Source organism: Oryctolagus cuniculus, chromosome 18 (genome assembly GCF_964237555.1).
Source record: "Oryctolagus cuniculus chromosome 18, mOryCun1.1, whole genome shotgun sequence".
Taxonomy (NCBI): Eukaryota; Metazoa; Chordata; class Mammalia; order Lagomorpha; family Leporidae; genus Oryctolagus; species Oryctolagus cuniculus.
The window spans coordinates 1,951,935-1,967,553 of NC_091449.1; the positions used below are offsets into that span (position 1 = coordinate 1,951,935).

At 48.1% G+C, this 15,619-nt stretch overlaps 1 protein-coding gene across 1 annotated transcript; it reads left to right on the forward strand.

Moving 5' to 3' along the window:
* Positions 1 to 1,504: 1,504 nt before the first annotated feature.
* On the forward strand, positions 1,505 to 3,307 carry LOC127488020 (ubiquitin carboxyl-terminal hydrolase 29-like). The gene has a single exon (XM_051835318.2). The coding sequence runs from the start codon at positions 1,505 to 1,507 to the stop codon at positions 3,305 to 3,307; it is 1,803 nt and encodes a 600-aa protein (XP_051691278.2).
* Positions 3,308 to 15,619: the final 12,312 nt, after the last annotated feature.

The following is a 15,619-nucleotide window of genomic DNA, read 5'->3' on the forward strand; positions in this document are numbered from 1 at the left end:
GTACAAAAAAAAAAGTCACTGGAGGGTGTTGGATTGCCATTTGCTTTCTTGTCTTTACAAACTTTTATTTATTTGACAGGCACAGTTACAGAGAGAGGGAGAAACAGAGCTCCTCCATCCACTGGTTCTCTTCCCAGAGGGCCATGGGGGCCAGGGCTGGGGCAGGCTGAAGCCAGGAGCCCAGAGCCTCTTCCAGATCCCACACGTGGCGTGGGTGCAGGAGCCCAAACACTTGGGCCATCTTTTTCTCCCTTCTCAGGCCCACCAGCAGGGAGCTAGATTGGAAGTGGAGCAGCTGGGTCTCAAAGTGGCACCCATAGAGGATGCTGGTGTTGCATGTGGTGGTTTAACCCACTATGCCAAAACACTAGCCTCTGCATTTGCTTTCTACCAGATAGTGAAATCAAACAACAGAAGATGTGGTTGGGAATCCACTGGTGATGACATAAAACTCACTTTTTGAGATATCCTATTTTTCTTTCAGCAGCCTTGGCACTCAGGATTCTACTTGCAGTGTGGCCACAGACAACTCTCCAAAGAGTCAATTCCCTTGAATTCTGACTCAAGTGTCTTTGGCCGGAACTGAGAATGGACAACAGGTAATATCTTTTTTTCTGTAGTTTCCTTTGAATTTTTTTTTTTTTCATTTGCTTTTTCTGACATCAGAATGTTGGAAAGACACAGACATTCTAGGCTGCTTAGAAAGACATAGGCAAATGGGTGAGGGGAGGGAGAAGAATTAAGAAAGTCATTTTAAATTTTCATTGCATTTGAAAGGCAGAGAGAGAGATCTTCCATCTACTGGTTCAGTCCTCAAATGCCTGCAACCATCAGGGCTGGGCCAGGCTAAAGCCAGGAGCCCAGAACTAGTGCACGTTTCCACACAGGTGGTAGAGTCCCAAATAATTGAACCTCACGTGCTACCTCGGAGGGTCTGCATTATGCTGTGTCTCTCTCTTCATGTTTCTCTTCGCCTACCCTCCTCAATTTTCCTGAAAAGCTCACCATCTTAATTCTGTTTTCATACTCCTTGCATGAAATGGCTGCTTGCATGCTCAGCATTTACTCAAGTCCCCACTGTAGCTACATTTTTATTAAAATGTCCGTGTGTCTTTTTCTTTAGGGTACATGCGTTGTATTTGTAAACAAAGAACATCCCCTCACAAAGTGCATGGTTTTGTGCAGACGTGGAACAAGAGGACTGGACCTAGTAAGTTGAACCCATCACACAAACAGTGGAAAGGGAAAAGGATATTCAACTGATTTTCATGTTTCAAGGTGGAAAACCTATAGATAAGAGGTTTTTCCCTAGACATTAATATTCTACAATGTTTTAGACATTATGGAGAAAGACAAAATGGCCTGTGTCTGACCTTCTGGAAAAAAAAAACTTCGTCTTGGCAAACTCTCTCACACACATACTGAACGGTTGCAGATCTTGCTGGACATCATTCATCAGAACAAACATCAGTGGCCCATTAAATCGGAAAGTTATTGGGGTGTCATGGAGAGCATGAATGGGTACACAGAGCCTGACAAAACTCCATCTTCCAATGTATGTCGTGTGCCAAGTGCTGAGAACTTTACTACAGAAGAAGGAAGTGGAACAACGTTCCCCCAGCAGTTGCTGGGCAAATTGCCAATGCTTGCTAAACAAGGGTTACCAGAAAAGAAAGATAGGAAGAGAAAAACAACACTGTCGTCCAGTCTAGATACGGATGAAGGCTTCCTGGAAGAAAATGAGAGTGTGCCAAGCAAGAAATTCAAGAAAGATTCCTTGAAAGATCTAGAAAAGGTTGGAAGTTCGAAACATGGACCTTCCCTCAGGACCGCCTCTCCTGGAAATTCTCCCCTGGATGAGACTGTTCTTTCTCCTCAGAGTGTGTCTGACAAAAGTCTGCTATTGCCATCAGTACCAGAACGTGCCCAGGACGACCCACAACACGATCAAGACCAATTGTGCCTTGACTCTCACCCAGAGCAACTGCAGCAGGGCTTCCCCAATTTGGGAAACACCTGTTACATGAACTCAATTTTACAGTCACTCTATGCAATTCCATCATTTGCTGATGGCTTACTAGGACAAGGTATTCCATGGGAGAACATTCCTTCTGACGTGCTTATCATGCCTTTAAGTATGTTGCTTGCTTTGAAAGATATTTGTAATCTAGAGACTAGCCAAGACCTACTCAGAGATATTAAAAATGCTATCTCAGCTGTTGCAGAAATATTCTCGGGCAACATGCAGAACGATGCTCATGAATTCTTATGTCAGTGTTTAGACCAGCTGAAAGGCGATTTTGAAAAAGTAAACACCATTTGGAAAACGAGGAGGGAGGCGGGAGATGAAAATTCACCTCCAGAGTTGTTTGCTGGTGATGCTGCCACCAAAGTGTTTGTTTGTCCAGTTGCTTCCAATTTTGAATTTGAATTGCAGGACTACGTGATTTGCAAAGCCTGTGGTCAAGTTGTTGTCGTGATAGAGCCTGGTAATTGTATCTCCATCAACCTACACCCAAAACCAAAAGCATCTCCTTTGTCCCTTCAAAAGTGTTTTGATCTTTTCTTTACAACAGAAGAATGTGAGCGCCTCTGTGAAATGTGTAACCACAAGAAGGCTGTGGTGATGCAGAAATTTGGCAGGCTACCCAGAGTCTTCATTGTTCATCTGAAAAGCTACAGTTTGAGTGACACTTACACGCTAATGAAGGATGACCAACAAGTTCTTATTCCCAAATATTTGAGTTTATCCTCTAATTGCAATGAAGACACCAGACCACCACTTCCCTTGGATAGTAATGCACCTGTGTTGGACCCCGAAGTACTGAACCTCACCCAAGAGGTTAATTCTGAGAGAGTCAACCCATGCACATCATCTGTGAAGCTGACCTGGCAATCCAGTGACTCTTCAGTTCTGCATGTGGCACCAGACGAAGATGCTGAACAAAACACACCTCAGAGAATTTGGCAAGCCAGGCCAAAGGAGCAGCAGCAGAGTGACCTAGCAAGTGGCTCAAATCTGGAGTCCAAACTGGGCAACGCAAGAGATAGGGAAGTCAGAGAAATGGAGATGCTGGCAGCTGCCTCAGTGATGGATCAGGGAGACATCTCTCTTCTTATGATCTGTGAAGATGAAAGTAATCCTATAAACAACCCAGACAGAGGACTTGAAGAAGTTTGTTGTCAAGAGGAGCCTGAAAATCCAGAACCCAAGGACGATGAGAAAACCAGTACATTGGTAGAGTTAGATTTTGATCATGTTAGTGAGTCTTCAAAAGATCTTGTGGCCGGCGCCGCGGCTCACTAGGCTAATCCTCCGCCTAGCGGCGCCGGCACACTGGGTTCTAGTCCCGGTCGGGGCGCCGGATTCTGTCCCGGTTGCCCCTCTTCCAGGCCAGCCCTCTGCTGTGGCCAGGGAGTGCAGTGGAGGATGGCCCAGGTGCTTGGGCCCTGCACCCCATGGGAGACCAGGAAAAGCACCTGGCTCCTGGCTCCTGCCATCGGATCAGCGCGGTGCGCCGGCCGCAGCGCGCTGGCCGCGGCGGCCATTGGAGGGTGAACCAACGGCAAAGGAAGACCTTTCTCTCTGTCTCTCTCTCTCACTGTCCACTCTGCCTGTCAAAAAAAAAAAAAAAAAAAAAGATCTTTGTGACTACGAAAAACACAAGATTTCAGAAGGATTGAGAGGCATGGTTGAGCAGCTGCACGAATCTGTTACCAAAGACATCGTGGGCATGGAGAAAACCATAGCTAAAGTCAAGGAACCAAAAGGAAGCATGCAAATGGGAGATGCTCTTCATTCTTACCGACTGATCAGCGTCATCAGCCACATAGGGAACTCCCCGTGTGCAGGCCATTACATCAGCGACGTGTATGACTTTCAGAAGCAGGCCTGGTTCACGTATAGTGATCTGAGGGTGGCAGAAATCCCAGAGGCCATGGTGCAGGAGGCAAGGCTTCACAGTGGGTACATCTTTTTTTACATGCACAATGACATGAGGCATTTTGAGGCACTTGTGAGCAAGGCAGAGAAGTCCCAGCTAACCAGCCAACAGGAAGAGGTGTTCCTTCCAGGAGAATAAGAGGGCTCCTGAAGACACAAGGAGCTCAGGACAAAGATCAGGGGCTGGTCTTGTGGTGCGAATGCCAGGCTGGTGGAGTGGCACAGCTGCTTCAGCCACCCCTTGGGAAGCACGTAGCCTGTCCTGGAGTGCCAGTTTGAGGTCCAATACCTCTGCTTCTGATCCAGCATTCTTACTAATGTGCCCGGGAAAGCAACAGAAGACGGCCTGCGTCCTTGAGCCTCTGCCACACACGTGGGAGACCACAGTGGAGTTCCTGGCTCCTGGCTTCAGCATGGCCCAGCCCTGGCTGTTGGGGCCATTTGGGGAGTGAGCCAGTGGATGAAAGATCGCTCTCATTCTCTCTGTTGTGCCTTTTACAGCAATAAATCGTCTTATATAAAATAAGATGGAAGATCCACAAGACTCATACATAACTCAGGCTAGGTTGCATGATTCTCTCCTACAAGATTAAAATGGCACTTGTCATGTTCTAATGCAGTCATTTTCCAAGTGTTGCTGTGCAATCAATGTCACAGCAGCAAAGAGGATCTGATCAGAAATGACAATTTTGAGACCTCTCCAATCCAACTGACTCAGAAACTGCAAATGTGGACCAGAAATCTGATGGACATTATGATGCCCATGAACTTTTGAGAAGCACAATCATAGTATGTAGAGTACCTAGGGTTTATTTTGCTGATGCTGCTGCTGGGGTGTGTGTGTGTGTGTGTCTGTGTGTGTGTCTGTGTGTGTTTCTGTGTGTGTGTATTTATTTAAAGGATTTTAATTATAATTTTAAGCTTCTTGAACTCACATATGCCTGTTTTGTAAGCTTATTGAAATAAATACCCAAACAATGCAAGTACCATTAACTGGCTTCCACGTGTGTTTGTAACTCCTCACTGGAACAATTTGCTACCTAGCAAGCAACTGTATTTCCATATCCTCCCAGGAGCTGCAAGGTAGAACTTCAGACTTACATGAGCAATGCAGTTAATGATATGATGAGGACAGGCACTGTGGCTCAGTGGGTTAAGACACTGCTTGGGGTGTTTGCATCCCCTCTTGGAGTTCCCGGGATTGAATGCCACCTCTGCTTCTGAGTCAGCTTCCTGCTAATACACATTCTGGGAGACAGTAGATACTGGCTGCAGGACTTGGGTTCCTGCCACCCACGTAAGAGAACTGGATGGATGTCCTGCCTCCTGGCTTCAGCCTGGCCCAGCCTCAGCAGCAGTAGGCATCTGGGGAGTGAATCAATAGAAAGAGGATCAATCCATCTCTCTCCCTCCTTCCCTCCCTCCTCTCTTCCTTCCTCTAGTCCCTCGCACACATCACTTTACCTTTGGAATAAATGAATTAAAACTGCAAAAGTGGTTTTATAATTAAACACTATGTAAAATGGGGCCGGTGTTGTGGTACAGTAGGTTAAGCCACTGCCTGCAATGCTAGCATCCCATATACCTAGCTAGAGTTCTATCTGCGCCATTCCCAATCCAGCTCCCTGCAGATGTGCCTGGAAAAGCAGAAGATGCCCCAAGTGCTTAGGTCCCTGCTGCACATTGGGAAACCTGGGTGGAATTCCAGGCTCCTGACTTCAGCTAGGCCTAACCCCAACTCTTGTGGCCATTTGGGGAGTGAATCAGCAGAAAGAAGATCTTTCTGTCTTCCTCTGTCTCTCTGCCCCTGCACCCACCTGGAAGACTCAGATGAAGCTCCAGGCTTCAAACTGGCCCAGCTCCAGCCATTGTGGCCATTGGGGAATTAATCAGGAAGTGGAAGACCTCTCTCTGTCTCTTTCTCTCTCTCTCTGGACCCCTGTCTTTCAAATAATCTTTAAAAAAAAGGAAGGGATGGAGGGAAAGAGGGAGGAAAGAAGAAGGAAATAGTGATGAGCAATCATTTTCTCTTGGTCACACTTCAGTTGGGTTCTTTGCGAACTCACTCATGTTTGGAACAGTACTTCTCAATGTTGGCATGGTTGATTGGTTAGTTTGTACTTTGGTGTAGTGGGCTGTCCTACTTAGTAAGATTTCTGACCTCAATCCACTAGATATCAGTATAATCTAGTCATGCCATCAAACCCTGTTGAACATCTACCAGGGCTGCAATCACCCTGATTGATGGTTTCTTCCCCCATCACAGTACCCCACATATCATTTGGAGTGATTGAGCAGTACTTTTTACAAGAAGTATTCAAGTCAGTGGGCATGTTTTCAGGATCCACAGCTTTACAAATGTTTAATCACCTGGAATGAAAGAACCGAGAATGGCCTTGTGAAGACTCAGTGACAAGCACCATTTATGAGGCAGTGCTTGTGGAGGTTTGAACTCTGATGTTCACGAACCTATCTGAAGCGTCATTTCTGCCCTACCCTGGTGTCCTAGAACCAAGGGGTGGAAGCCACTGTGACATTTCCCACTCTGATTCATTGGCAAAAATATTTACCCGCTACTCCTGTGAATGAGGGCTGATTGGTACAAGCACTAATATTCCAGAGACGAAAGCCTACATACACGCATGTAAGTGTTGCATTCTATGGAACAGACTCTGTGTCAGCCAGTCTGCCTTGATTCAGCTTTTCTGTGTTTAAAAAGTAAAAAACTCATGTTGGAATCCTAACCTGTCAGTACTTCAGAATGCAAGTGTATTCGGTGATCGGATTTTTATAGATATGATTAAATTAAAATGAGTTGGTTGCATTCCTTAATCCTATGTGATGGTATCCTTATAGGAAGAAGACATTTGGACACAGATACTAAAGGAAGATACCTTGAAGATACAGGAAGATGTCAAGACATCTGCCAGCCAGAAAGGCTTAAAACATCCTGCCCTCAGAGGGAACCAACCATGATGACACCTTGATCTTGGACCTCTAGAGTCAAGTGCTGTCGAATTAAATTTCTGTTGTGGCTGGCACTGTGGTATAGCAGGTGGAAGCTGCCTCCTCTGGTGCTGGCATCCCATATGGGCACCGGTTCTGCTCACAAATGCTCCACTTCTGATCCAGCACTCTGCTATGACCTGGGAAAACAGTGAAGGATGGACCAAGTGCTTTGGCCCCTACCCCCACCTGGGAGACCCAGAGGAGGCTCTTAGCTCCTGCCTTCAGATTGGTGAAACTCCAGCCATTGCGGGCATTTGGGGAGTGAACCAGTGGCTGCAAGAACTCTCTCTCTCTCTCTCTCTCTCTCTCTCTCTCCTTCTCTCTCTGTGTACCTAAACTTTCAAATAGGTAAATGAATTTTTTTTAAAAAAAGAAGCTAATTTCTAGTGCTTAGGCCAGTCTGTGGCACAGTTGACCCTTGAACCATGAAGGAGTGAGGAATACTGACCCTCTTGCAGGAAAAAACCTGAGTAAAACACTCGACTCCCCTTAAAAGCTAACTCCTAAATGCCTACTATTGGCAGGAAGCTTTACCAATAACATAAAGTATCAGCAAACTATGTATGTTATACATATTATATATGGTGAAAAATACGTAAGGATTGAGACATCATTTTTACTTGATGAGTTTATTAGGGAGACTAACTGCTCACATGTGGAAGATTAATGTTACAGGGCATTTCAGGTGGATCCTCACCACACTGGAGCCCACAGTAATAGCAACAAGATGTGGCTAAGAGATTACAGAAGCACAGTATGTGCAAGTTAATTTTATGCAGCTATAATTGAATACTGCACTTTTGTTTGCATTTCTCTTGACTGCGAATGGTGCCATCAACAGTCTGAGTTTTTGTGTGCATGTGTCTTGGCAAAGTTTTACAATAGATTTGGATATTCCATGGTAGTAAAGTACAAAGGAGATGATTATTACCTATACTTCTTGCACTCATGCACATACTTTGTAAAATGTATTTCTAAGTTCTGTGACTCATCTGGGAGCTTTTTCCAATCCCTGTGTAAGAAGAACCACAGAGTTCATACCTGTACTCTCACTACAAGCCTAGAAAACTACCACCACCTCTTTCTGCCAGAGACAATGCAGGACTAATACACTGCTCGGTCGCTTTGACACGAGCAAGGTTATATGCCTGGTATGGAGGATATTCTGCACAGAGCAGCTCTGGACAGGCACAGCTGTGACAGCACAATGTCTCCAGTAATAAAGATCGGGTCTTTCCTCAAGGTAAACTACACTTGCCTTCTAGAAACACTGGCACAGGGAAAGGAAGCATGATATGAACAGTTAAAGAAGCCATGGAGACCAACAGTGCTCTCCCACACATGTTCCTATTGACACATGGAAGTCTGGCACATACAAAGGTGTTTAAAAAGTTCACGGAGGGGCCGGCACTGTGCCTAGTGCCGCCGTCGCATGTGGGTGCCAGTTCGAGTCCAGGCTGCTCCTCTTCTGATCCAGCTCTCTGCTATGCACTGGGACAACAGTGGAAGATGGTCCAAGTTCTTGGGTTCCTGTACCTTGTGGGAGAGCTGGAAGAAGCTCCAGGCTTTGGGTTGGCACAGCTCTGGCTGTTTTGGCCAATTGGGGAGTGAGCCAGCAGATGGAAGACACCTCTCTCTCTGAATCTCCTTCTCTCTCTGTGTTACTCTGACTTTCAAGTAAATAAATATATCTTTAAAAAAAAAGTTCAAGCAGGGCCTGGCACTGTGGCAAAATGGGTAAAACCACTGAACCACTGACTGCAGTACTGGTATCCCATATGGGCTCTGGTTTGAGTCCCAGCTGCTTTACTTCCAATCCAGCTCTTTTCTATGGCCTGGGAAAGCAGTGGAACATGGCCCAAATCCTTGGGTCGCTGCACCCACGTGGGAGACCCAGAAGAAGAAGCTCCAGGCTCCGGGCTTCGTTCTTGGGACTGGCCCAGTTCCTGCCATTGCAGCCCTTTGGGGAGTCAAAGATTCATATTTTCTCTCTCTCTCTCGCTTTCTCTCTCTCCCTTTCTCTCTCTCCTTCCTGTAACTGCCTTTCAAATAAGTAAATCTTTTTCTTTTTTTCTTTTTATTTTTTGACAGGCAGAGTGGACAGTAAGAGAGAGAGACAGAAAGAAAGGTCTTCCTTTTGCCGTTGGTTCATCCTCCAATGGCCGCCACAGCCAGCGCGACGAGACCATTCCATTGTGCTGATCCGAAGCCAGGAGCCAGGTGCCTCTCCTGGTCTCCCATACAGGTGCAGGGCCCAAGGACCTGAACCATCCTCCACTGCACTCCCGGGCCACAGCAGAGAGCTGGCCTGGAAGAGGGGCAACTGGGACAGAATCCGGTGCCCCGACCGGGACTAGAACCTGGTGTGCCGGGGCCACAGGCCGAGGATTAGCCTATTCAGCTGCGGCACCGGCCTCAAATAAGTAAATCTTTAAAAACACAAAAACACCTAGTCATATTGCCTCTATTTTATAGCCCTGGAAACCCAGGTTCCTCCATATGCTTCCTAGCGTCTTTTTGTGCGTGTGTGTGTAAGAGCCACAATCCTGCTTTCTTTAAGTGAGCTGACCCATCAAGACAAAAATCTTCAGAACCTTTATGTTTATGTTCAGAGTCTTCTGGAAGAATCTGAAAGCACAGGAGCACCTGTACAGACACTGGAGTCATTGCTCGCTGCTGCCACTAGGTGGTGATAGGAACCAAGGCCGCTCAGGCTTGCACCCTGCCTTCCCCTCCCATTTAGGCCATTCTGAGCTCGCTTTGGAAGCTCCACTGAGGGGAAGGAGCTCTCCAGGAGTAGGTTTGAAGGTGACAGGGTGGCATAACAGGTCACCAGGTGTTTGTGGCAGGTGAGGGAAAAGGGGTGTCCAGATCATATTCTCAGGAATGTGGCTTCACAGCGCATTGAGGACAGCAGGAGGAACTGTTAACTGGAGCAGCTTCTACAGACTGATGAGCTACCCATGAGACTGTTGAAGCTAAAAGACCCTTGAGCATAAGCAGGGTGCTGAGACCAGACAACCAACATTCTCGGGTCTATAGCCACTACTTGAATTACTGAGTTTCAGGATCAATGCTTCTTCAGTCTTTCAAATTGATGTCAAAATGTGGTCCATGGTCATCTGTCAACTTGTAATTCCATCCACAACAAATTTTATGCTTTTGCAACACCGAACTTGTCCCTCAAGGATCGATTTTTATTCAGCTCTTGCCTCTGTACCTGGAACTTCTTTTTCTGTCAATTTCTAAAGCTCATGTTCTATATATACCTCACCATTTTGTAAAATTATTTATTGGAAAAGCAGAGTTAGAGAGGGGCAGAGGGGAAAGAGAGAGAGAGGTCTTATATCTGCTGGTTCACTCCCCAAATGGCTACAAAGGCTGGAGCTGGGCTGATCCAAAGCCAAGAGCCAGGAGCTTCTTCCGGGTCTTCCAGGTGGGTGCAGGGTCCCAAGGACTTGGGCCATCCTCTACCGCTTTCCCAGGCAATAGCAGAGATGGGTTGGAAATCAGCAGCTGGGACTCCAACCCGTGCCCATATGGGATGTGGCACTGCAGGCAGTGGCTTCACTCGCTACACCACGACAGGTGCCAGCCCCTGTAAACCTCACTTTCACACTTCTTTCTGGCATCAGAAAGGTCTACTAAGTGTTTACATGATTCAGTCATATCTTTCCAATGTCGTCACACATGGTGCCCCTCAGAACACATAAAGAAGCAGAGTGTGAGTGCGTGACCACAGAAGATCCCTGCTGCACTTAGCTCCAGATCACTTGACTCCTGGGGTATGTGAGGCACAAATCTCAAGCAGCTGAAAGCCAGTATGAGGCCATACAGAGCTACGTTTGAGCTGCTGTATACGCAGGACATGGACACTGAGGACGAGAGAAGGCACAGGCCATGGCAAAGCCAGAGCTCCAGGCAAGAGGACGGAAAGTTCCTGGACACAGGCCCAGTTCCATGGCATGCAACAGAGTCTCTGCCGTCCCACAGGGCTCAGAATTAAGACCACCCTGAATGTGGCTTGATTCTCTGCTCTTGCCATCTTGAAATTCTGTCTTGAAGTAAAAATCATATTCCTTACAGATCCTTGGGGCACCTGGCATTTGGAATTTTTAATGATCTTGTATAAGGGACCAGGCATATTCATTTCTCACAGGACTCCTAAATCAGGTGGCCAGTCCGTCTACATAAACAGAGTAAACACAAGGAAACCAGCAGCAAAGACTGAAATAATCAAGAGAGGGCATTGGGCATAGTGGTAAAGATGCCGCTTGAGACACCCACATCCCGGATCAGAGTGCCTGGGGTGGAGTCCTGGCTCCACTAGCAACTCCAGCTGCCTGCAGCCTATTGTGTGCCTGACGAGGCAGCAGCTGATGGTCCAGGTACCTGGGCTGCTGCCATCCATGTGGGAGACCAGGTTGGAGTTCCTGGCTTTACCCACTATGCCACAACGCCAGCCCCTACTCCACTTCTGATCTAGCTCCCTGCTGATGTGCACAGGAAAGCAGTAGAAGATGGCTCAACTACTCAGGTCCCTGCCGCCCATGTAGGAACCCTGGATGGAGTCCTAGGTTCCTGACTTTGGCCTGGCTCACCCCTAGCAATTGTGGCCATTTTAGGAGTGAAGCAGCACAAGAAAGATCTCCAGCTCTCTCTATCTGTAACTCTGCCTTTATACTAAAGAGATAAATCTTGGGCCAGCGCCATGGCTCACTTGCTTAATCCCCCGCTTGCCTGCCTGTCAAAAAATAAACAAAATAAATAAAGCAAGTTGCCCCCCAAAATAAAGATTTATTTTGTTTATTTTTTGGGGGGTGCAACTTGCTTTATTAAACAGAAAACGGAATCTGTGTGGCAGGTAAGGCGAGGTCCCTCCCTCCTTCCCTGCCTCCTTCCTTCCTTCCTAGCTTCCCTCCCCGCTTCCCTCTCTCCCTCGCTGTTTTTTTTTTTTAACTTTAAGTTAGTAAACATAAATTTCCAAAGTGCAGTTTATAGATTACAATGGCTTCCCTGCCCCCAATAACTTCCCTCCCACTCGCACCCCTCCCATCTCCTGCTCCCTCTTCCATTCACATCAAGATTCATTTTCGGGCCGGCGCCGCGGCTCACTAGGCTAATCCTCCGCCTAGCGGCGCCGGCACACCGGGTTCTAGTCCCGGTCGGGGCGCCGGATTCTGTCCCGGTTGCCCCTCTTCCAGGCCAGCCCTCTGCTGTGGCCAGGGAGTGCAGTGGAGGATGGCCCAGGTGCTTGGGCCCTGCACCCCATGGGAGACCAGGAAAAGCACCTGGCTCCTGGCTCCTGCCATCGGATCAGCGCGGTGCGCCGGCCGCAGCGCGCCGACCGCGGCGGCCATTGGAGGGTGAACCAACGGCAAAGGAAGACCTTTCTCTCTGTCTCTCTCTCTCACTGTCCACTCTGCCTGTCAAAAAAAAAAAAAAAAAGATTCATTTTCAATTATCTTTATAGACACAAGATCGATTTAGTATCTATTAAGTAAAGATTTCATCAGTTTGTACCCACACAGAACATAAAGTGTAAACTACTGGTTCAGTACTAGTCATAGCATTAATTCACATTGGACAACACATTAATGACAGAGATCCCACATGGCCTAGCCGTTAGGATTCCTGGTTTTCACCCAGGCGGCCTGGCTTTGACTCCTGGGGTGGGAAGTTGAAAATAAATCTTTAAAAAATAATTTTTCAGAATACCAAAAGCAATTCCATGGAGAATGTAATTCGGTTAAACACCTGGACAGAAGAGACACTCCATTCTTTATCTGTGATGTACATTCAACACACTTGTATCTCAGCTCCCACACCACTTTGTTGTATATACTTGATAGCTAGTTGTTTAAAAATACTATTAGAGAAAAAGATAAGGAAAAGAGGAAAATATTTCATTCATATCTCTCCCATCAGTTATTATAAAACATCCTTAACATGTGAACATCATGACATATACACATCTCATTTTTTTTAGAAAACCACTTTTATTTGATTAAAAAGTACATGATTCCTATTAATTACATATTTCACCAAAGTGCGTAGACAGAAATAATCATCCTACTTCCCAAGAGTTCCTGTCTGTTAACAGTAAGCACATGAAATTCCAGGCCTCTACTATTTCGAGTTCATACAAAGCAAGCTGGAGGGATAGATGGATGAGCGCATGTAAATATTTGGAACCAGATGTCTTCTAACTGAATGGGAACTCCATGAGGTCAGGGATTTTCTCTGCTGTGTTCCCTGCTACATCCTCCACCTACTTTTAGCATGGTCTCTCACCTGGGGCTTTGTTAGTATTGGGGCTGGATAACTCTTCATTGCACAGGGTGGGGATGGCAACAGCATCTTCCTCTGTGTTTTCGATGAAGCAGCATCCCTGGCACGAACACCCTTTCAGTGTGGCAGCCAAAACCATCTCCACACATTACCAGATGGCCGCTCAAGGGCAACACTGCCACCAGCTCAGAACCACTGACCTAGAAAACATGTGGCACAAAAGAAAGGCTTGCTGAATGGATGAAGTGCTTGGAAAATCATTTAGGAGCAATTTTAAAAGTAAAGCAAACCCTGTGGCATAGCACATAAAGTGGCTGCCTGCAGTGCCGGCATCCCATATGGACACCAGTTCAAGTCCTGCCTGTCCACTTCCCATCCAACTCTCTGCTATGGCCTGGGAAGGCAGTGAAAGATGGCCCAAGTCCTTGAGTCCCTGCACCCATGTGGGAGACCCAGAAGAAGCTCCTGGCTTTAGACAAGCTCAGTTGTAGCTGATGTGGCCATCTAGGGATTGAACCAGCAGATGGAAGACCGAGCTCTCTCCTCTCCTCCCCTCCCCCTCTTCTTCTGCCTCTCTGTAACTCTGCCTTTCAAATAAAATATAAATCTTAACAAAAAGGGTTGGTGGCTGGTGCTGTAACACAGCAGGTTAAAGCCCTGGCCTGAGGCATTGACATCCCATATGGACGCTGGTTCTAGTCCTGACTGCTCATCTTCTGATCCAGCTCTCTGCTGTGGCCTTGGAGAGAGTGCAGTAGATGGCCCAAGTCCTTGGGCCCCTGCACCCACGTGGGAGACCTGGAGGAAGCTCCAGGCTCCTGGCTTCAGATCGTCTCAGCTCCAGCCATTGCAGCCCTCTGGCGAGTGAACCAGCGGATGGAAGACCTCTCTCTGTCTCTACCTCTCTATAGCTCTGTCTTTCAAATCAATACAATAAATCTTAAAACAAATTGAGCTAGCTGAGAAGTACACAAGGAGAAACACAAAGGAATAGGAGAATCCAGATCTGCTCTGTGCCCTCTACAATAATCCACACCCCGAGTCCAAGCATTTAGCTGACATGGGCCCACACCCGAGTTCAGAAAGGATGGGTGATCATGAGGAGCTGGGGTCGACCTGTCCATAGTAATCGAGTGAATTCCACGAGTTCAGCAGTAGCAAACAGGCAGAACCGTGTGTTGAGATTGCCATGCCAAACTTCAGGCCACATCAACTCCAGGAATTGGTGCTATGCCTGCGCAGAGCGACCCTCCGGCGACACTACCATCGCAGACTACATTTCCCTTAAGGTCCCATGGCGCGTCCTCCCACAAGACCTGCTGGGAAAGCCGCTGCTTGCAGAAGACTTGTGGTGGCCTTTGCCGGGGATTCCATTTTCCTGTAGGGGGCAGGGGGGTGGAAATGACGATGCTCAAAGCCTGAGAGTCGAAGTCCCGACCCCTTTTAATTTCTCTTTCTCGCTCGCTCTTCAGTGGCCCCTCCTTCATCAGTGTCTGAGCCAGCCCCCTGTGCACCTTCCCCAGCGCGGGCAGCCACCCCCGCGCGCCTCTCTGCCGCCCCAGCCAGTGCCCGCGGGGCCAGCACCACACAGCAGCCACTTCCAGAGGCTCGGGCTGGCAGCCCCGGCAGGCGCGGGGTGTGGGCTCTAGAAGGCTGGGAAGTGGAGGTCCACTTGTGCTCTGGGGATTTCTGTTCCCTTCCTCTCTGAGTGAGGAAAAGTTTTATATAGTTGCAAAGACCGAGAATGGAAAGCACGCTGCAAGGAAAAGATAAAATGACCACCCCAGACTCAAGCGGGGTGACCACGAGGGCTGTAGTCAGCTGTTCCCATGTACTACACGCATGAGGAAGGCGCAAGTGGGCGTAGGGGTGGCCAGACCATCCCACATGGGTGCCGGTTCTAGGCCCGGCCACCCCGCTGTGCATCCATCTACCTGCTGAGCTCGGTGCCTGGTCCGGCCTCCCATGGGAGACCCGGATGGAGCCCCAGGGCCCTGGCTGTGGCCCCGCTGTGGCCCTGGCTGTGGCCCCGCTGCGGCCCTGGCTGTGGCCCCGCTGCGGCCCTGCTTGAGCCTGGCGGAGCCCTGGCGGATGCCCGGTGTGGCCCTGCAAGATGCCGGCGGAGCCCTGGTTGAGGCCTGGGTTGGCCCTGGCTGGGGCCTGGGTCCTTGCTGCTCAACTTGTGATTCTTATGTATATTTGCAATGATGTCCAAAGTTAAAATTTGTGTCATAGAGGCGGGTGCCATGGCTCCCTATGTTAATCTTCTGCTTGCAGCGCCCCCATCCCATGTGGGCACCGGGTTCCAGTCTCGGCTGCCACTCTTCCAATCCAGGTCTCTGCTGTGGCCCGGGAAGGCAGTGGAGGATGGCCTGA

Coding starts and splice junctions, on each gene's coding strand:
- LOC127488020 (XM_051835318.2), top strand. CDS start 1,505: ATGGAGAGCATGAATGGGTACACAGAGCCTGACAAAACTCCATCTTCC.